Here is a 23,229-nt window from a genome sequence, read left to right as displayed (position 1 = left end):
CCATTTTTATTATTATTGATTAAAAATTCAGTTATTAAATTATATCTTGTATAGCTTAAAAGCTAGAGCCCACAAATTTTATATTTATATTTATATTTTTTACAGTTTTTATTTTTGTTTTTTTTGTTTTGATACCAATTTCCCCAAAATTCTTAAATTTAAGCTCAGTATTTCAGTATCATTTTTTCTAGGCGGACAATTACTCCATGTTGATCATGTGCTAAAAGTTTCATTAAAATCCATTAAGTAAAATCGAAGTTATTAAATAGACCGTTTTACCAATTTGCAAATGTACGTGGCAAGCAGCAGCAAACGTGTGCATTTTTCCTATACATTCTTTACTATTCGAAAAATCGAAATTGCTTTGGAATAATGTTTGAATTGTTATTATTATTGCAAAAGCAAGGCTGTGACGGTGTAAGTAAGTTAGGCAGTGTTCGTTGCCGAGAAGTTTTGGGTTGGTTGGATGGAATCATGGTGTCGTAATGTAACGACTTTATTTTTGTTTTTCTTTTAATAGGAAATAACTAGGAAAACTCCTAGTTGGGCACTCCGACTAGAGCTTTCTTACTCGTTAGTGCTGAAGTTGTCAATACAACAGTTGACATTTCTTTTGTACCAGACAAATTTTAAGTTATTACTTGACCTTACCGATTTTGACTTAGTGTTTAAGCATTGTCAATTCATTATAAATGTTAAAGTGGAAAAAAAATATAGTTCACTCTCCATCCTCTTTTATTGAAATCCAAAACTTTAATGCATATACATACACTGACGAGCAATGTTCTCACTTCAACGGTCTGTATTATCTTTTCTACTTTATGCATCATTATGATCATAGTCTTGTTTTGTTAGTGAAATATTTGGCTCTTTTATCTGAATTGATTAGCCATAAGAGAAATACAATAGCAAAGAGTAAAAAAAGTCAAATGTTACAGTTTTGCACTGCAAATATTTTTCAACAAATATTTTTATTAAGTTTTTTTTACTAACGGGTCCACAGCCCTTTTGATTTTTTGAGGTTATTTATGCGGTTTAGCATACTTTTTGTATCATATATATATTTTCTTTCTATATGGAGAAAGAATAAGAGATAATGAATAAAGTCGACCGAAAGCACTAATTCGATATGGCAAATCCAATAAGTTTAAAACTGAACTGAAAATACAAATAATGAGAGCTGTATTTCTTTTTTTTTAACAATTGTTACTTAGATAAATTAATATAATTAGGTAAATTAAATTTCAACATAATGTATATGTTTATTTAATTGGGTAAAGAAGTAACCAAATATAGATAAGTTTGTAAAATGTTCTAGTAAACATCTTAAAATTTTATGAAGACTGGTAAACAAGGACTCCCAGACAAATAATATGTAAATGTATATATTAAATTACAGAATAAATTTGGACAGCCTTGTGGTTGCGGTGTAAATGTCACAAAGTCAAAATTATGGTGGACCTTTACGACTTTCTTTATTTTCGGAACTATGCATGAGAATGTTAAGAACTTTTTTGCATTCAACAGTATTCTTTTTCTTAATGTTAGATTAGAATAACGATATAAGCAATCACAAATTCACTAGAAATATCCGAATCGATATAGATAATCATATGTCCGTCCAAATATGAAGATGTTTTTCAGTTTTAAAGCTTTTCTTGGAGACCGAATATTATGCTCGGTCAAATATTATGATCTTATGTAAAAGACTAAGCTTGATGCTTGCAAACTTCAGTATGTTTTATAAATGGGATATGATTGGATATCAGGCTGCGATGTTGTAAATAATGCATTAAGGGAAAGTAAAAAGGGTTGTGTTTTTTTGTTGTGTGCCTTAAAAATACCAATTCATTTTTGGACCGATAATGTAAAGTGTGTTTAAATTGTTGAAACAGAAGCGTAAGTATGGTGGGTTTTCTTTTATATTTAAAGCTTAATGCTTTGTTCTGTGATACGATAATGAAGCACCATTAAAAAATTACGTCATTTGTTGCCATGTTTCATTGTAGAGCACCAATTAAATATTGGGGAAGGTAGCTACATACGCAAATCGGCTGTTTTCCACAAAGAGAGCAGATAAAAAATAGAGGCAACGTTTTCCTCAAATAAGAGAGCGTATGCACTTCATGAAAATCAAATATAATACAAAGCTTTTATTGCAAAGCTTGGCGAGAGGACCTGCTCTGAGCTTTAGAGTAAAAATTAGTTGCCGAAGTCTGACTAAGAGAGGGAGCTAAGTTCGCCGTGTCTGGTTCTCCGAAATTAATGCGTGTGGCAGCTGCATTAAATGAAAATTTTTGCCAATTTGACTCTCAGTTCGGGTCGAGTTAGCAACACAACAGCACTGCAAAACGGACACAAAATTTTAGTGATATATGGTATTAACATTCAACTGTTAACACAGTAGTCAAAACAATAAGCGCAATAAAACTCTCTTTCTCTCCTTCCACGCGGAATACTTTATAAGAGAGTTAATTTAAAGGATATCAACAAAATAAGACACGGTAGACATATATAATTTATAAGCATACATGTACAACATGTATATATAAGCTTAGATGTTTAGCCGAAGCCTTACAAAGTGTAAATAAATTATTTAATGCAAAAATCGGATCAACGGAATAATTTAAAATTAACAAAATACGACACGTTAGCCATATATAATGTGTATTCATACATGTACGACATGTATATGTAAATTTAAATGTTTTATCGAAGCCTTACAAAGTGTAAAGAAATTATTTAAGAAAAATCGAATCAACTAAATAATTAAAAAATTTTCTTGTGTTTTGAATTGCTAAAGTTTGCTCTAAAGTTGGGTTATTTGATTTTGTTGTTACGTACGAATGCTGTCATAGAATTATGTAAAGTGTATTTCGGTATAGAACCCTGGCAACAAAAAGTGAAGTTTTTTCTATTAATCAACATTCATTGATATATACATATAACAATGTGATAATAATAAAGAAATACAATTGTTTTTAAAACCAAAACGCAAATAAAAGCAATTAATTGATTTTTAAATCAATATTATAATCCTAAATTTTATAATGCAATAAAGTTTACTGATAAGTTTATTATGAATGAAACTTATATATTGTAAAGTTTCTGATTATTACTTATAAATCACTTAAATATAAATAAAATAATTACCGTGTATTGAAGTCCACCATAGACAACGAACAACCCTCTTATAAATCAATTTTCATTGCCGTCGCGCAATTTTTATTTTTAGATGTACTTTTTTTTTATTTGTTAATATGAGTGTCAAGGTGCAGTCTGAAAAGCAGGGGCCAGGCGAACACCTCATCAACTATAACGACAACGTCTACTACATTATCTGCAAAAACAACAAGAATTATATTACAAATACGAAATAGCTAAAATTTTGAGCAGCCATCGTAAGCACCGACAAAATAGTTGTTGGGAAAATTTCAAAATACCGAAAAGTGAAATACCGCAAATTAAACGATTTGAAATATTGTCAAATAGACTAAAAAGATCAAACAGAACATCAAAAAAACAATAACTTTAATTAACAACACTATTACCAAGTGATTTGAATACTAAACATAAATTAATACAATTCATGATTTTCAATGGACCTTTTCGGTTGGCATTCTACTCCCTTTGATAAACGTTCGATAAAAAAATAATAGAGGGCAATTTATTTTATTTACTTGTCAATTGTACAATCTTTAACAGATTTATATATGCGTTAACATTATGTATGTGTATTATGCCTCACCGAACCTAAAAATATATTTATAATTTGCATCATTCGCAATAAACTAAGCAAGAAACCGTGCCAATAATGAAATACACTTACAACACATTGGATTGTTATGATGTTTTAATTCAATACTATGTAAAACGTATTAATTAGATTAACTCTTTAACTATATGCTCCAATCTAAACAAAAGAGGTTTCCTAACTAGTGATCTTATATATATTTAAACCAATATTCAAGTATTTAATCTTAAAATTTATATTCTTGATTGGAACGACGAGCTGTGGTGGTCTAGTCATGTCCGTCTGTATGAACGTATTTCGTTGTTATCAATGAAAACTGAATAACTGATTTCTTTTTTAAGCGTAGCTTAAATAACTCAAACGATGGTAACATATTCTGCAAGATCCGGAGATGTATACATAGATTTTGTACAATTGAGAGTTTGGAAAACGGATTAAAAGCAAACATATAAACATCTCGAAGAATGTGTTGCTTGTAAACTATATAAAAGAATATGAACTCTTCGCAGATTATTTAAAAATGTTTTGGATGTCAGCCTTGAAAGTACATAAAGTTTAGTGAAGTGAAGTGTACTCAATGAGAAAAAAACGCTACAGTAGTATTGTAGGGAATTCAAAAGCCAACTCATTACATGGTCTAACTGAGAATTTTGGCTAGGCAGGGCTACTAACTATACAAGGCGTAACTTACTGGTGACCCACATTACGTTAATACCAAGCTACACGCAATGAACTAAAAGCCACAAGCGATGTGTAGAGACCTAGCCAGGTACGAGTCAGTCAGCCAATCAGCCAGTCAGCCAGTCAAATCGTTGAAACTACTTTTGTCGAATGGACTGCGTTATGAGTCAGCCTAATTTAGCTCACATTGCGTGTCACATTGCCTGTGCCTGCTCAGCAAAAATTTTAAGAGCATTTGATGTGCTTTGAGCTTACAAACGCGGAAAATTTGTTGCATATTTGCAGACTTCCTTTTTGCTATTCAAGAATTCTATGCATTTCAATAATTTAGTAGTCGCAACAAATATATACCGTCTTTATAAAATACATACTGTTTTGAACAGTATTAATAATTGAGTGTATGCTGCTATGTTCGTTTGTAGAAAAGTATGATATCAGAAATAGTATATGTATATTATAAGTGGGGATGCCGGAGGGAAGGATATGTTGGATACCAATTCCTTCAGATAGAGTATCTGAAGGAATTGGTATCCAACAACGCTATTTCACTGTTTGGGCTAGAAGTTGCAAGTCTTAACTAAAAAAGCAACTGACAATTTAATTGCAATTGAATGCAAAAGAATTCAGGAAAATTACGTACGCTTGACCCCGTGTTATTGCTAATTGACCAAATGTTTTGCTTAATAATTTTCGAGTTACTTAACGGATTTAAAAATTGTCCACTGTATGATCTACATATTCTATGGCAAGGTTTCTCAGTCAGACACATAGATATTTTTATGCCGTTTGACACGTCTTTTATTTTACAAGTTCATATTATTTTGAATTCTAGTTTTCAATGGATTCTGGGTACAACCAGTAACATCTGAAACCCCGTAACTTGGGTCATCATTAGTATAATCTTTTCGATGTTTCTATTTCTTTTAGTGCGAAAGAGCTTTAATATGATCGAGACAGTTATTTCAAATTTAAAATAAATGTTATATTGTATGCTATAGGAAAACCACCGTAGCCACCTAATCTTATTATATGCGAGATCAGCGTATTTAAATTGCCAAATTGAATTTATATCGATTTTATGGGATCAGACACACCTTAATTTACCTGTTACATTTTCTGATGCATAAACGCATTACGTTTATAGCGATGAAAATTTAAACTTGTTTTATTTTTTAGTGTAGACTGAATAAAACAAAAACATACTATGTAGGTTTCTGGGATGAAAAAAGTACTATATATATCGTATATACAGAGCGGTGACTTACTTATACGTGCGTATATGCATGTATATGTATACATATGTGCTTTGCTATGCATATATATAACTTCTCTAATATTTATATAAAAATGCCTTCATTCTTATTAAATCTAAATTTGATCAAGTTGTTTTTTGTATCATTTTACATTCGAGTGCTGAAAAATGCGTAATACTCATTTACCACACTCTTAAGAGGCATTGATAGAGCATAAACTTTACGATTTAGATTCAATTTTACCCAATTTTCTACTCTCCCAGTTAGTTATTAACGTATATATAATGTAAATTTCAAATAATAATAAATAAATAAATAAATAATAATATTGTAGTTATTTATTTAATTATATTTTTAAATAATTATATTTTAAATAATTATATTTACTGAAGTTAAACACAGAATTCCTCGGTAATAGTTGCAGAGCTAAACTAAAGTAACAGCTGACAATTCAAACACAATTTAATCGCAATTGCGATTCTTGGAATGAAGAGAATGTACGCATTTGATTGTGAGTGTTGCACATGTATAGGAAAACTTTGAACGCTTAGAGCTGTTTTGCGAGGCACGAATTTGAATGTAACGCATGCGCATGTATAGGAAAAATTCATTGAAAACGCAAAAACAATTTAAAACAAACCAAGTATATGTATGTTAAAAGACCTGCACATGCATCTTTTTTGTGTAAGCAAATTCTGAAAAGTGTAAGCTAGCCGCTTATCCTCTCGTAGTTATGGGCTAAATAAGCTTGTATGTATTATGTAACTATTCGAGGATAGCATTGCTAATATGAGTGTCTCTCGAAATATATAAATAAACTGGTTGAAGATTAGTTTAAATGGTTGTCGTCTCGCCTTTGTCCTCGTTTTCTGTGCCCTGTGCGCTAAAAAGAGGCTTCCACTTGTTTGAAAGTAACGTTGCATTGAGGGTGTGTATATTTGTCTGCGCAAGAGGACTTAAGTACTGAGTGCAAAACTAAGAAATACGATGTAGGTCCTGTATCCATCATAAATATATTTTTGATATTTTTGAGAAAAAATAACTTATATTGCTATAATCGGAAGAGAATTTAAAACTACTTTCCTATTAATTTCCTTACTTTTATTCAACTCAACGAAAAGCGCATCAACTGATTTTTAAAATTTTCTTCCATTTGACATATTGTATATAACTAAATTTCCATGAAAGGAAAAATTTATAATTTTTTTTTTATTTTGTTACTGGGAGGTGTCGCTTAATACATATTATAAGAAGATATTAGATTTATTTTCAGTTCTTCATGACAAACTAAACCACCATGCACATACACAGTATTTTCAATAAATAATAATATGTTTGAAAGGCTTTTTTTATTCGAAGTAGTCTCTATTTACTCTATAACACCTTTGGAATGATCAACTCATTTATGAATAGACTTTATCATGTCATCCAAAGGAATGTTCTTTAATACCTGTGTTACAGAATATCATCTTAAAACGGTCCTTTCATGGCAGTTTTTAGTTTAGGGAACAGAAAATAGTCACATGAGTCAAGATATCTGTTTCCTCTCTGGATATTCCTGTCTAACACGAACAATTCTTGACCACAAACGATGTTAAACTTGTAAATAGTATTCTCCATTAACAGTTTGACCTTCTGGAACAAGTTTCTTGTCTACATACCCTTGAAATCGTAGAGCGTGATCAACATTGCCTAGATTCTGGAATTCTGATACCGTATTTTTTTGGTTTCTTCACGTACATTTTTAAATTGTTAAACCACTTATGAACTTTTGAACGAGCTAAACAATTATCACCATACGCTTTTTACATCAAATGTTTTTCCAAGTTTAAAACAAATTAAGTATTTTCTCTTTGTTCCATTGAAATTTTACGACACAAGCCCAAAACATACTGTCATTAAAAAGCGCGCAAATTTTTACCTGCCAGATGATTTACATGAAGTTGAGTGAAGTTGGAGCTTGAAAGGTGCGACCTGTACCTTTCCAATGTTTTCAACATTCATTACATGGCGTTACATGTTCCATGAGTTAAAAAAAAAGTCCTTTTATGTATTGAACATACTGTGTATTTATATTCTTTATCTCATAAATACAACTCATGGCATAGTTCCTGGACGAGGCATTATATGTCATCTCAGTTTCTTGTTCATACAGATGTATACCCTCTCTTTTTATTTTCTAAACTCAATAGTGTCAAACAGTAGAAGACAAATTTCATATTATATATTGGTCGGTGAGATACTTGAGTTCTTTTTGTTAGTTTGTACGCCTGAAACTATGAAATATATCTAATAATTAATCTAGAGTATAATACTATATAAGTTAATTATTTATATGTAATGTCTGAATAAATATTAATAATTATAAATAAATTAAGAGTCTAAAAAACTATTTAAGCTCCTAAGCTCATATGAAAAATTGTAATAATAAATAATATATATATATATCTATTGTCGGTATACAATTTTAATACGTTATCATTTTATACCCTGATCCCATTGCTAATGGGAAGTCAGAGTATAATGGTTTTGTGCAAATGTATACAAAAGGTAGAAGGAGGCGTGGCAACCCCATAAAGTATATATACATTTTTAATCAGGACGACAAGCCGAGTCGATTGAGCCCTGTCCGTCTGTCTGTCCGCATGTGTGAACGCGTCGATCTCAGCGACTTAAATTTTTTTATATTCGATAACTATTCCAATTTAATTGTTATCGAATAAAAACAATCAAAATGCAGTTCATAAATTATATCTCGTACGCCTAAGGAGCTGGAGTCTCCAAATTTTGTACTTAGTTTTATGTATAGCTTATACAATTTTGGTTTTTGGTCGATTTTTTGATACCTGTTCCAAATTTCCACAAATTCTTAAACTTTTAAGTTCAGTTGGAAATAGGGCCATTATGTGAAGGCGTTTGTATCTCTACCAAGCCAATATGTAGAGCATATGCTGAAAATTTCATTAAAATCCATTAAGTAAAACAGAACGCGTGGCCAATTCGCAAAAGCACATGTCAAGCAGCGCCAAGCACATGCATTTTTCTTATAGGTGTGCACACATGCATTCAAATGCATGTATTCTTTTCTATTCGAAGAATCGAAATTGCGATTGAATACTGCTTGAATTATCAGCTGCTACTTAACTGCTTCTGGCAAGCGGTGCAGTAGCTGCGTTGGTAGAAGCAGCGCTCGTAAGCGGTTAATCCCTGGGGCGAGCCTGGTAGTGATGGAACATTTTGTATTGTTTAAATTTTTTAATTATAAAGTGGCGGTGTAGAGTTGATGCGCGTTGCGTAGAAATTGTGGGTTCTTGGCGTCATGTCGACTTTTATTTCTTTTTTCTTTGAATACTCTATACAAACAACGGAAAATATTGAAAATTTCAGATAGGACTGGGATCAGGGTATCTTCTAGTCGAGCACCCAGACCAGGGGTTTTTTACTTGTTTAATTATGAAGTGGCGGTGTTGGTAGAGTTGATGCGCGTTGCGTAAAAAATGTCGCGTTCGTATCTTGGTGTCGTAATGTAGATTTTTTTGTTTTTTTTTTTATACTCGATACAAACTACACAAAAGTCTATATATTACAATAATGTAGAGCTAGAAATTTAAGAATTTGAATATTAAGTTACAGTTGACATCCCTATCGAAGTTTTCATACGGACCCTAACGCTTTTCAAAATGTTCTATTACCTATGTTTATCAGGGATAATACAGGATTCTATTGGTAAAATAATTTTCCAAATAGGTTCAATAATTTTGAAGCTTTCGCAACAAGTTGCAAATCTCAACTTAAGTAGTAGCTGACATTTAAAGCACAATTCAATTTCGATTTTTCGGATAAAAAGAATACATACATTTGAATGTATAGGAAAAATTAATGCCCAGTGCCCAGCGTGGGCACTGCTTGCCACGTGCTTTTGCAAATTGATCAAAATGTTTTGTTTAATAGCTTCTGTTTTACTTAATATTCTATTTTATTAGTAATAATGCAAGCTCCGTTACATAATGGCCCTATTACCAACTTAAATTTTAAGGATTAGGGGAAATTTTGAAAAAATATATATACAACTAAATACAAAATTTGGGGGCTCTAGCTCTTAAGCCGTGCGGTAAATAATTTAATAACTGCATTTCGGTCATGTTTGAACATATAAATGTCAGAACTTTTTTAAAATAAGCGATAAGTATTCCCGTGTTTTCTTATAGTCTAACACCTTTACAGAAATGCTATTATTAAATTATATCTTGTACGTTGAATTTAGTTTTATGTGTATTTTATATACTTGCAATTTTTGTTATATTTCACAAAATACTTTAGAATGAAAACATATACAATATGTGAAAAAGTTTGCATTTACTAAGCTGAGATTATGTTAAGTTATGAAACAAATCGTTTGGCCAATTAGCACCATCACATGACAAACAGCGCCAAGCATACACAATTTTTGCATTACATATGAATAAATACATTAAAATTCGTGAATTTTTTCTTACGAAGAATTACAATTGCGAATGTGATTTGAATTTTCAGTTGCTAATTTAGTTTAGTTTAGGGCAACTTTTTTAAGAGTTGGTAGAGGTGATGCTTAATGCCAAGGTGATGTGTCAATATTTTTCTAAATTTACAAACTATTTGCTTAAATACATTCATATATACCCCGGTTAGAGCATTCTTTCTTGTTTCTGATAATGTCAATATTAGTTTGATTTTATACAAAACTGGAGAAGAGTAAAAGCATTTAGATGGGCTAAAGTAGTGCTGAAATTAATTATATATTATACGCAAATAACAAACTATGTGCTAGTAGATGCTTGTCACTGTTTGGCACAAAAACACATATCTATAAAAATTCTATCAATCTAATTTATGTATTTTTTGTGACCCAAAAAAGAGAGATATATTCAGATTTAATGTCGGGAGGTCATTCATGATGCAATTAATATACAAAATATTTTTATATTAAAAACATGAAAAATAATTTCTTAATAATAGTAGTGTTTTGTATAGCTTATCAACTGTATTAATTTACTTACAGTTCTCATACCATGGGCTGGGACTTTAAATCAGCAAGAGATCAGCACAAGCACAGTACAACGAAGGAAATACATAACAATTTTTCTGCCAAAACGTCAATGTTGGAGGAGGACATCGAAATCAAGGATAACTATCAACAAAGCCATAAAACTCAAGCGGCAAAAGCAACCGCTGAGCATTTGAAAGCAGCAGTTCAAGTGCTTTTAGCGGAACAACAACAATCGTTTTTTCAAATAGCGCATGACAACAAGGGCGCGTTGGCTACACGCAAAGCCATTTTTACAATCAATATTCAGACGCAGCCAAGCTCTTTGCAAACAAATTGCTCCAATTGCTACAGCCACAGCCAAAAAATTAAAAAAAATGAGCAGTGGGGATTCCGACGCTGTCGTTGGTATCAGAATTATACGTCGTCCGGAGGATGTGGCAGCTGCTCAGGCAAATGTAATGAGATTACTGCAGAATCATCACTGGCTGGAATACCCACCTGCCACATTCAGGCTGACATAGCAAATGCTTCAGAAGAGCAAAGCTTACGGCGCCAAATACAAGAGAATAAGGTAGACAATGGAGGTATGGAGCGATCATTTACCTATCTAACTTTATGTATAAGCAATATTGCCAGAGGTGTAGTACCCGTAACTATGTCAGCCGCAATTATATCCACTCTGAGCACCACCTTAGCTGCCGGATATCAGTATCTGGCACAGCATTATAAGCAATATAGCCAATCATTCAGCTTCTATGCGGCTTCCAGTGTTATACTGATGTTGTGCTATCTGACGACGCCATCGACGGCCGCATCCACACAATCGGAGACAGTTGCCATCGATAAGCATCCTATGTAAGTGATTTTACCATTAGCCTGGGAAGACATTAGGTACTTATTACTTTTAGTCACTGTATATATATATCTAGCTTTATAAGTCTGAAAATACCCTATATATATCTATATATATATATATATATATATATATATATATATATATATATATATATATATATATTTATATATCTGAATCTTTATATAGCAATGTACTACCTGTAGCCATTTTACTCCAAAATATATAATTATATTTACATTCTTCTAAAATTCTTTCATTCACAGCATCGATTGGTCAAAGTAAGTTTTGCACTTGAAAAAAATAGAAAATTAGTAACTAACAACATAATTATAGTTACTAACTAATTATGAAAACTAAGAAAATATAAATAACATAATCGAAATAAATTTTACATACCTACTGTTTTGCTCAACAGCAACTACTGTTTATTTCTTTGACTGTCACTAGGGTAATTAAAGAGTTAACTAGATTTATCGAAGCTAAAACAGATTTTGTAAAAGCTAAATAGCTTTTTCTGCAAGTCGTTATCGTGCGTATTCAAGTCTTCGCATCATATCAGCAAATTTAATTTCATTTTATTTTAACAAATTCTACATTTATTAACACATTGGGATACTTCAGAAGAATATAACTCAGAAATATAAGTAATAGTAATAGTAATATTAAGATTATAATATAATAGTCGGACGTACTTGAAAGTAGAACTTAATTGAATATCGTTGGAATTTATTGAGACTTTTATGTTGTCACTGATCGCTAAGGGCACTAATTATGGCAATTCTCCGGGTTTCATGGGACTTAATAATCTTTATATATATGTATATGTATTACACTTGAAAGTGCTAAAAAACAATATATATATTTCACATGGACAAACTGATACTAAGCCGTATAAAAAATATAAAATAATCAGTCAGCTACTTGTTGTTCATTCCTTTGTGCTTTGATAATGGGGACTTATAAAATAATTGAAATAGCATGCACCTTACCTTCTAGCTTATATTCATATCATTATTAAAGATACTACAATCTTATTAAATTAATTTTCGTGGTTCAAATATTCTAACAATTCTAACAATGGAGTTAAAATTACGTACTATGCTTAATAACAATTTACATTTAATTCTTTACATGCAGATTCGACGAGTCCAGTTCAGATAAAGAGATTTTGGATTTATTACTTGAGAAAAAACGCTATGATAAACGATTACTGCCGCCTGTCAATGGTAAGAAACTCTACGAATTTTGCCATTAAGAATCAAACACACACATTTCCAACTAACTATAAATGGGGTTCTAAAGCTAAGCTTACGTGAAACTAGAATGTAATTGAGTTTCTTTCTAGACATGATTTAAAACAATATATTGATGTTTCCGAACAAGATATAAATTGGGCATTTATGTGTAAAAATCTTTTTCAATATTTATGACTTGTGACAATGCTTAAGAAAAGATTTCTTAAGAATAGATCTTAATGCTTTTATTAAAAGTTGCGAAAATCTGCGATTGAAAAAGATGATTGTACTACACATAATCATCTTACAATCTTATTTACTATGGTGATTATATTTTTATTTGTTATTGAATATGTTTAGAAACAAGTAAGAAAGGTCAAGTCGTGAGGTTCGGAGTTGAACCTATCGTGAACCTGGAGTAATCTACATTTTTAAATATGCTCCATAGCTTGTATCCAGCATGCGATTATATAATAATTTGAACTCGCACTTTCATAATCAAAATAAAAATATATTTAAAATGTTTTGTAGCTAACGGGATCGCTACGTTCAGAAGATCAGACAAAGTTTGCGTTGCGACTGTGCTTGGGTTGCATACTGTAGTATGTGTTTTGCTATAATAGTATATATTGAATAACTTTTGTTCTAAGTACAAATATTTGAAGTCCAGATTTTGAGGTTTACAAAATCGCTGGGTTCATACGGGTCGACAGACACTCAGAAGGACAAAGGAACACGGTCATCGACTCTGCTTGTCCTGATCAAGAATATATTTACTTTATAGGGTCGGCCAGCACAAGGTATTACATATATTTAACACAATAATTAGACCCTAATTTCTCATTTTAAACGGGACCAGGGTATAAAAAAAAGTCGGATTGCTCTAGTTAGGAGAGTTCGACTTCAAAGTATCCTGAACTTTGCGCTTATTTATTTTATTTTAGGAAAATGAATGTTAACTTTACCTACCCTAATGAATTTTTTAATAATTTTTAAATATTAAATATCTGTGTATTTATCGCAGAGACCTACATCTACAAGTTGTGTACAACAATATATATCAGCTGGTCTTCAATTATATACAATAGAAAATTTGAATAATTCTTACAATCTTCTGTCCCATTGGAAAAATGCATTACTTCGTAAAAAATCTATTTATGCCTCATTAATTCAAAGTATTGTGTTTCACGTAAACAATATTGACTTATCAAAAATTATAATTTAGTTTTAAAACCTCTTATAATTCGTAACGCAAAGCGAAATTTGATGACATTTAAGCTGCAGTAATTTTTTTGCAAACATTTTTGCAGCCTTTATATCGTTTTTCTTCATTGTTTTCTCTTTAATGATTTTTTTAAGTGTTATTTCGTTCTGTTAAAATGTCAAATAAACGTTCGCATGAGTAATGTGAATCATATATAATGAAATAAAAAACCTAGGTTGCAAAACAATTTAAAATTGATCTATCAACGATCACATCTTTTTTACAAAAACAAGTAAGAAAGTTCTAGTCGGGGGTGTCCGATTAGGAGATACCCTGATCCCAGTCCTATCTGCGTTTTATAATATTTTCAGTAGTTTGTAGAGAGAATTAAAAAATAAATACAGACACTACGAGACCACGATTCGCAACGCATCAACTCCGCGACTTCAATAAAAAAACATCGAGAGATTGTCCCCTACGAGCACCGCTTCTACCAACACCACCACTGCACTGCTTGAGTAACACGCTGCAAATTTTAATTTAAGTAGCAGCTGATAATTAATCGCAGTTTCGATTCTTGAAATAGAAAAGAATACATACATTTGAATGTATGTGTGCAATGTATGTAAATGCGTGCGCTTGATGCTCCTTGACATGTTTTTCTGTAAATTGGTCAAAAGTTTTGCTTAATAACTTATGTTTTACTTAATGGATTTTAATGAACTTTTCAACATACTATCAATATATTCTGTTGGCTTATATTAGCTCTATTTTCAACTGAACTTAAGTTTCAAGAATTTGGGGAAATTTGGAAGCGATATCCAAAATCCAATAAAAATAAAAAATTTATTAAATATACATACAACTTAATACAAAATTTGGAGGTTCCAGCTCTTAAGTCGTACGAGATATAATTTAATAACTGAATTTTGATTATGTGTTTAATCGATAACAATAAATCGGGAATAGTTATCGAATATTGAATATTGATCTCATTTTCAATGGGATTCGGGTATAAAAATGCGTACGCTTCACGCTTTTTGCCAGGTGCTTTTGCAAATTGGCCATTTTACTTAATTGATTTTAATGAAATTTTGAGCACATGATCTACATATTCGATGTGAGTAATTGTCAGCTTAGAAAAATTCCAAACTCCTTCACATATTGACCCTATTTTCAACTGAACTTAAATATAAAAATACAAAATTTTGAGCCTTTGGCTCTTAAGCCGTACGAGATGTAATTTAAAAATTACATTTCGGTTATGTTTATTCGATAACAATAATACGGGAAGAGATATTGATTGATTGAAACAAACTTAAAACAAAAAAATTCTAGTCGATGGGCTCACACAGACGTACAGATAGACAGACAGACAGGGCTCAATCGACTTGGCTTGTTGTCCTGATCAAGAATATATATACTTTGTGGCATCTGACACGCCTTCTTCGGCCTTTTACATACAATTGCAAAAAACAATTATACGCTGATTTCCCATTTATAATGGGATCAGGGTATACAAATTAAAAAAAAAAGCATTCTGAAAACCGTAATATCGCATAAATATTGAGACTTGCTTAATGAAAATCTCAACATAATCGTTTTATTCGTAAAAAAGAATATTCCATTGCCTTATAATCTTTATTTCAATTTGTTTTACATTTTCAAGAAACCTTAAACTCTGATCTCGCAGTTTCAATTTTTGTGCTGAAATTTCACTGTAAAATGAATAATAGCCGGAAGATCCCAACGACAAAAAGTTTATGTTTTCTAAATTAAGAAAAAATTTCATTAAATAGGTTAATAAAATATTATACTTTACTTTTTTGTCTTTCAAATTGCTGTGTACTTGATCTAGCTCATATTATTATAATCGCCGCATGTAAATCATGTTCATTAAATCTTACAGATGAGGACTTTTGCTGTGGTTTGCAATCGCCCGACATGGCCACAAATCATAACGAACGGAGAACACATAATCGCGGTTGGTGAAACCTCAAATACAAATCACAAGATCTAGAAAACTTTTTAACAAAACACTTCACAAATTAATTTATTTATATTATCACTATATTATTTATTCAGCTTATATATTAATTTTCTAGTATTTATTGAACAAATTCGTTTTTGTGATTTTATTCAAAAATTAAATCTTATAATAATTAGCACCTTCTTTCACACAAATATTAAGAAAATCGAATATATATTTTTTTAAAATAATATTCAATAAATTTTTAACCAACTTTATTATTTTTATAGGCACGCTGACGGTTAATGTTAATGTGTTGCTTTTAAGCTTGGCATCACCCGATGAGAGCAGCTTGGTAAGAAGGAGGGTTATATTTATATACTTTATGTAATACTCAAATGCTAATTTTTTGCAGAAATATGAAGTGGAGTTTCTACTGAATCAGCAATGGAACGATCCACGCTTGCAATATGGCAATAAGTCTCACTACGATTTCTTAAATGCTTTGCATCATCATGATAGTATCTGGACGCCTGACACATATTTCATTATGCATGGCGATTTCAAGGATCCCATCATACCAATGCATTTCGCTTTAAGAATATTTCGAAACGGGACCATTACATACGCAATGAGGTGTGTTATAGTAATTTGAATAATTTCACAGTTTACTTAAATTCATTATTATGCGGCGTTTCATAGCCATCTAAACACAAACAATTAAATCTAGTTATTGAACTTAAAATCGAATATTTAAATAAACTCAAAAAAATATATATTAGTAGATAATATCAAACTTATATTCCTCACACAGTAGAACATATCACAATTTAGCTTAGAACTCTAGGTGATGTGCCACAAGACAGTATCATGCCAAATTTTAATTCATCACAGCTATTGAAGTGATAAAATAAACTGGCTACTTTGGCATTGTTGGTAAGCCTATAATTAATGAAAATTGATTCATACTCCGATGCTGATTACGTAGTAAGTAAATTTGAGTTAATTCGTTAAAGGCAATTACATGGAAGAAATCATATGGGTTAATAGTTTCATATTTTAAAACCAGGTTGGCAATAGTTGTCGAATCAGCTTTATTGAGTATTTCACCAGTTAAGTTTATTTCCTAACTTTAAACATTTGACTAACATTAAAAGTACAAGCTTTCAATATCATGCTTTGCACTTTATGCTATTATTGAAAATAAGGAATATTATTGATGTTATAAAACGGGGTCTTGCGACTTGCTGTCAGGCAGACAGCTAGATATATTGTGCCCAAAATCAATATACTCTATCCAATTCATGCAAGGGTACAATAATCAATTGTTGTATAGTATTTGTGACTCACCATTGCTTTATAAATTTTAAATGCTCTAAATGAACCCTTAAGGGTTTTATTTTTAACAAGCGATGATTTGATACTCACAGCTAAAAAAATTGGAATTTTAGTATCAAGCCTTCATCGTTATCTAATCAACTTGTAATACAATATTACAATACACAACAACGGATTAATCGAGATTACCTTAGTTTACGTGCTTTAGCAGTAAGATCGAAGTATATTCGTAGTCAGTGAACGTCACTCAGGCTTCATTTAGGCACGAACTCTTAAAAAACCTCACAAGACTTGCAATTTTACGGATAATGTGAGTAAATCTCAGAATATAAAAGAAGTTCGGTGCAAAGAAACATTATCGCCGTTCCCTAGTTTGCCAATTTCAATATTCTAAAATCAAGTGGTCTTGTCCCAATTGAAGCTCTAAAAGCAGTAGCATAAGTATACTGTATTATAATTTATGTATTATTATAACGACTGTGAATACATATAACTGTGGTGGTGTTCAGTTGTGTAATGATCTTTATTCGTCTGAGCAAGTGTGACTACAAATAACTGTGGTGGTGTTCAGTTGTGTAATGATCTTTATTCGTCTGAGCAAGAATTCTTATACCCTGGCTCATGCGTATTTCATCTCTTAGCCTAAGTACATTATGTAATGAGTGGAGCTCCAAGCGGGAGACATACTATGCTCTCCCGTTGTGTAGCTTCATATATATAGCTTGTATATACTTATATGCATATGGCATAAACATTAGGCAAGTGGCATAGACCTTAGGCAAAGTGCGTACGCGGCATCTTCCGCGCAGCTGTGGTCTGACCATAAGTGGCTGATCATATTACATTTGTTTATCTTTGCGCTCGCCCTATGTTTATGCGTAGGGACAAATGTCACTATATGCGTATTTAGTATACACTATCATATGTTAGGCATATGACGCATCTATATGTAGAATACTCTATATTGCTTCGGGTATTATGAATACGTTATTAAACATACTACAGTATGTTCATGCCTGAACAACGACACTTACGAATATGTCGCTAATTAGTTTTACGCTTCACAAAGCATCTAGAGTAAGCCAACTGTCAATGGCAAATTCTCTCGGGCAGAATGCAAATGCCTTATAACGAAATTAGAAAGAATGTCAAATTCCTTAATTATCATAGTCACTTGGTAATCAATCCAAAAAATGTTAACCTAATAACAGTATATATGCTGACCATTCCACAATCTTTAAATTTTAGTATCTTCAAATATAGTTGAGCTCTACATTACACTTCTACATTTCTGTTTACGAATTAGTTTGGGATGTGACATACATATTTCAATGATTTAGATTATTTAGTCATTATTCTTTATTGTAATAACATCGAATTTACATAACACTTCAAATGTTGGATAATTAAGTCTTTTTTCTCGACATCGAAGCCCATTCAACTAAACAGCATTTGATAATCAGAATTATTTTGGCGTGTAATGTATTTTTGCATACGTTATTCATACTCTTGATCAACATTAAAAATATAGATCATTATGCGAATTATTCCATTCACGCAGTAAAGTACCTAATAAAAAAAAACATGAAACTCTATAAACTTAAGCTTCATTGAAAATGTAACAAAACTACCTAGAGCCAACAAAATCTGATGGATCCCGTATTAGTAGCGAATTCAATACATCCACTTCACTGTTCCAATGAATACAGATTGCTTCGAATTGTTAAGCATTTGTTCATTTATATGATTGAGCAGAAAATTATTTTCGGAACAACTCGGAAGAAAAAAAAGCAGACCATATGAAGTATATATTTTTAATCAGGTCGACAGACTAAATCTATTTAGTTATGTCCACCTGAGCATTCTCGAAAACCGCAAAATCTACAAACTTGAAATTCCAAAAATATACTTGTATATTGTATGCTGGCCATCTTGAAATATTATTTTTTTATTAATATCCTTCATTTTTTTCAGGCTAGTAACCATATGCAAAGCTTTAAGATTTACAGAAACCATCAATTATATTCTTGTAGAACATACACAGATACTGTATATTTTAATGTTTTCAGTCTTCATTATTCGAATAGTGTAGTGAACATTTGAAATTACACACATAAAAATGATTCCTTCTGAAACAGTTTTAATGAAAACAGGAATGAAAACTCTAGTCGGAGTGCCCGACAAAAAGATACCCTGTTCCCAACCCTACCTGCGCTTTTTTAAATTTTCCGTAGTTTCTATCGAGTATTCAAAAAAAATAAACAAATAAAAATCTACATTACGACACCAAGACTCGAGCCCCCCCATTTTTTACGCAACGCGCATCAACTCTACCAACACCGCCACTTCATAAGTAAACAAGTAAGAAACATCTGATCGGGGTGCCCGACTAGGAGATACCCTGATCCCAGTCCTATCTGAATTTTTAAATATTTTCCGTAGTTTGTATCGAGTATTAAAAAAAATACAAATAAAAACTGAAATTACCTCACCAAGATTCGCACCCACCACATCATAATTACAACAAAAAATAAAACAATAAAAAATGTCTCATCGCCGCGAGGATTGAACCCAGGGACTAATCGCTAACGAGCGCCGCCTCTACCAACGCAGACACAGCACTGCTTGTGTAAAAGTTGCAAATTTGAAGTTAAGTAGCAGCTAATAATTCAGCACAATTCAATTGCAATATCGATTCTTCGAATAGAAAAGAATGCACGCATATAAGAAAAATGCGTGCGCGTGGCGCTGCTGACGTGTGCTTTTGCAAATTGGCCAAGCGTTTTGTTTTACTTAATGGATTTTAAATTTTTAGCATATGCTCTTTATATTCTATTGGCTGGGGAGAGATTCAAACGCCTTTACATATCAATTTTAAGAATTTAGGGAAATTTGCAGTTTCAATCATGTTTTTATTCGATAACAATTAAGTCCGAATAGTTGAATATTTGAAATAAACTCGAAATGCGCGTGCTATACATGCACCTACAAATAAATTTCAAGTCTCTAGCTCTTATGGAAGTTGAGGCCGACGCGTTCACACATACGGACAGACGGACAGGGCTCAATCGACTCGACTTGTCGTCCTGATCAATAATATGTATACTTTATGGGGTCTGCCACGCCTCCTTCTGCCTGTTACATATATTTGTATAAAAGCTCTATCAATACTGACACTTCATAATTAAAAAATAAAATAAAATAAAATAGAACGTCCATTCTCCGCCTGGCATCAAACCCAGATCTTGTCGACAATGAGCGTCGCCAACACCACCTCTGCAGTACTTTTGTGAAAAATCTCTTAAGAGAAAATCTCAGCTTAAGTAGCACTTAAGTAGCTGACACTTCAAGCAAAATTCAATCGCAATTTCGATTCTTCGAATAGAATTTGAATGTATGTGTGCACTCGTCTAGAAAAATTCGAACGTTTGGTGCTGCTCGACATGTGCTTTTGAAAATTAACCAAACGTTTTAATTAATAATTTCTATTTTACTTTATGGACTTGACTTGCAAAATATACAAGAAGATGTTCCACAGCTACCGAAAGTGGTCCTACTCACTTCAATGGTAGTCCCAAAAAGTGGCCAACGTTCTTCGAAATATTCTCCGAGGTGATTCACAACAGGAAAGATATCAGCGACACAAGGAAGCTGAACTAGCTGAAATCATGCCTTAAAGGAGAAGCAAAAATGGTTGCAAACCATTTATTAATTGACTCGTCTGCTAGCTACAATTCAGCGCTGGAACTTATATGCAAGTGCTACGCCGTTAACCAACTGGTGGACATGGAACTGCCGACGAACAGGCTATATTGGCAAGTTCTTGGACACAGCAACATAATGTATTTTTAGCATCAAAGATAAATGTCAATTTGGTAATGAAGCTGACGTTCTATTCGTGCAGATTTTGTTGCGACGACTCTCTACGGAAGTCATGCAACTTTACGAGCAACATGTAAAAAAGGCTAGAGAAATTCAGAAAAACTGGCAATAAACTACAAATGAACATGCAATCAATTCACCAAAGCTACAACAATTTGCTTCACGAGGATGCAAATAAAAAAGAGGCCGTCAGGAGCAACTGTCTAAAAGAAAATAAAGGACAAGATACGTTGCAGGCGACTGCGCTGATCCAGATCAAAAATAAGTCAGGAAAATACTAGCATCAATAGATAAGCTAGATTTAAAGGATAGTATATGCATGAGGAGTATAAGAGAGTATAAAACATTCTAGAAGAGTATAAGACATTAAATCTAAATGTTTTAAAAAGTCTAGTTGCTTACTGATCTAAACATTTCCTTGTCAAGTCAAATTTCAATTTTTGAAATTCAGTTTGTGCGCGATGTGAAGCAATTTCAATCTTTTGTAAACTTGAGGCGTAAGTCTTATGGATTACCTTCCCCATTATTCCTTGGATTAGATAACTCTTGTATTTATCATGATTCCTCGGTTCTTTTTTCCTAATTTTTTCCAATCCCCTTTTTCTCCTGTAGATGTCTATACCATCCCATATTGAATCTGTTTAACTTATCCCTTGAAGCATATGTTTTCACTTTGATTTGGAAAGAGTGTGTCAGCATTAATTTACATAAAAAACTGGTCAGATATTTTCAAAAACTATCTGCTATTCCAAAGTTATTTAAAAAAACAGAATAACATCAACTTTGAAAAATTTTTACAAATCGATTGTTTCACTTTGTCAGCATGGTTTTCCTCAGAATCGTTTCACTTAAGCTAATTTATTGGAACTCACTCTAGGCAACGACAGTTTTTTAAATAAAATGCAATTGATGCTATATATACTAATATCAGTAAAGCATTCGACTCAGTGCGCCTTGACAATAAATCAAATGCTTGGTTAATTGGAAATCTCTCTTGAGCTTTTATTCTGGATTTTACCCTATCTAAATGGTAGAACTTAAAGAGGTTTACTGAGAACAGCTATTTTGAAACATGTCTTCGTTTCGTCGGGCGTAGCTCAGGGTAGCCATCAGGGACCATTACTTTCAACTCATTTTACAAACAATCTTCCTGGCTGTATTTCCCATTCTAAGATATTTATGTTTGCCGATGACGTAAAACTTTGTCTCTCGTATCCTAATCCATGCGCCTATGAAATGATCTAAATTCCTTGCAAGTTTAGTGTGTGGCTGACCAGTTACATTTATACTGCTCTAATCGTATGATAAATATGTATTGTTAATTATATAAATAATCGTATGATAAATATGTATTGTTAATTATATAAATAATAATTATACAATTAACAATATCTCCTTATAAGGCATCTGTCTGAGATTTTGGTTTACTCATCGACTCAAATCCTAGATATTGTTTTCTTACATGATTTGATTATTGGTAATATTGATCTTTATTTTATGGAGACTTAATTTTTTTTCCTACACCTACCAACTATCCGCCTTAATAAAAGCTTTCAGATCATCTGTGGGAAATCACTAACAGTGGCCATCTGTGAAAGTGAACATGTTCTTAAATGGGTTAATGATTTTCCGGTATTTTTTCTTCTTATATCTCATTTTAGTCTTTTGTATTAATCTATTCCTTTTACTTTTTAAACTGTTATTATTATTCATTTTTTGTTTTATAGTTATTTAAAATAAAGTTGTGAATTGAGGCAAAGCTAACCAGCTGGCAAACAAAATATTCCCATCTTTTTGGGAATATTATTATGATTTCCTTGTATATATTATTTAATGAATAAATGAGTAAATAAAAGAAAATATCACGAATCCAGTCAGTCAGCCAGGATTCTGCACAGATTAAAAACCTATCTAAAATTAAAAGAAACAAACGCCAAAACAAGCTTTGAACGTACTTGGGCGCCTGCCAGGTTTTTAACGAGACGGGTGCCATTGCAGCATTGGCTTAGAACCCATTGCCATTCCATATCA

The 23,229-nt window shown here is 32.0% G+C and overlaps 1 protein-coding gene across 30 annotated transcripts in view; it reads left to right on the top strand.

The window, feature by feature from the left end:
* The first annotated feature begins 2,294 nt into the window (after window positions 1–2,294).
* Window positions 2,295–23,229, top strand: part of LOC111593544 (glutamate-gated chloride channel) — a 38,329-nt gene continuing 17,394 nt past the window's right edge. For 11 of the 30 annotated variants that reach the window (XM_023306389.2, XM_023306390.2, XM_023306385.2 and 8 more), the window contains exons 1-7: window positions 2,307–2,504; window positions 10,727–11,569; window positions 11,834–11,848; window positions 12,708–12,796; window positions 15,919–15,993; window positions 16,269–16,333; window positions 16,394–16,614. In XM_023306389.2, the coding sequence (XP_023162157.1) occupies window positions 10,737–11,569; window positions 11,834–11,848; window positions 12,708–12,796; window positions 15,919–15,993; window positions 16,269–16,333; window positions 16,394–16,614 (1,298 nt within the window). In that variant the 5' untranslated portion in view covers window positions 2,307–2,504; window positions 10,727–10,736. Of the gene's footprint in view, window positions 2,505–10,726; window positions 11,570–11,833; window positions 11,849–12,707; window positions 12,797–15,918; window positions 15,994–16,268; window positions 16,334–16,393; window positions 16,615–23,229 lie in introns of all 30 variants that reach the window. The other 19 variants (XM_023306396.2, XM_023306391.2, XM_023306377.2 and 16 more) reach the window with 9 other exon arrangements.

This window comes from Drosophila hydei, unplaced genomic scaffold (genome assembly GCF_003285905.1).
Source record: "Drosophila hydei strain 15085-1641.00,03,60 unplaced genomic scaffold, DhydRS2 tig00000001-arrow-pilon, whole genome shotgun sequence".
In the NCBI taxonomy this organism is placed as follows: Eukaryota; Metazoa; Arthropoda; class Insecta; order Diptera; family Drosophilidae; genus Drosophila; species Drosophila hydei.
The sequence above is the reverse complement of the archived record's forward strand: the minus strand, read 5'-3'. Positions and strand labels throughout refer to the sequence as shown.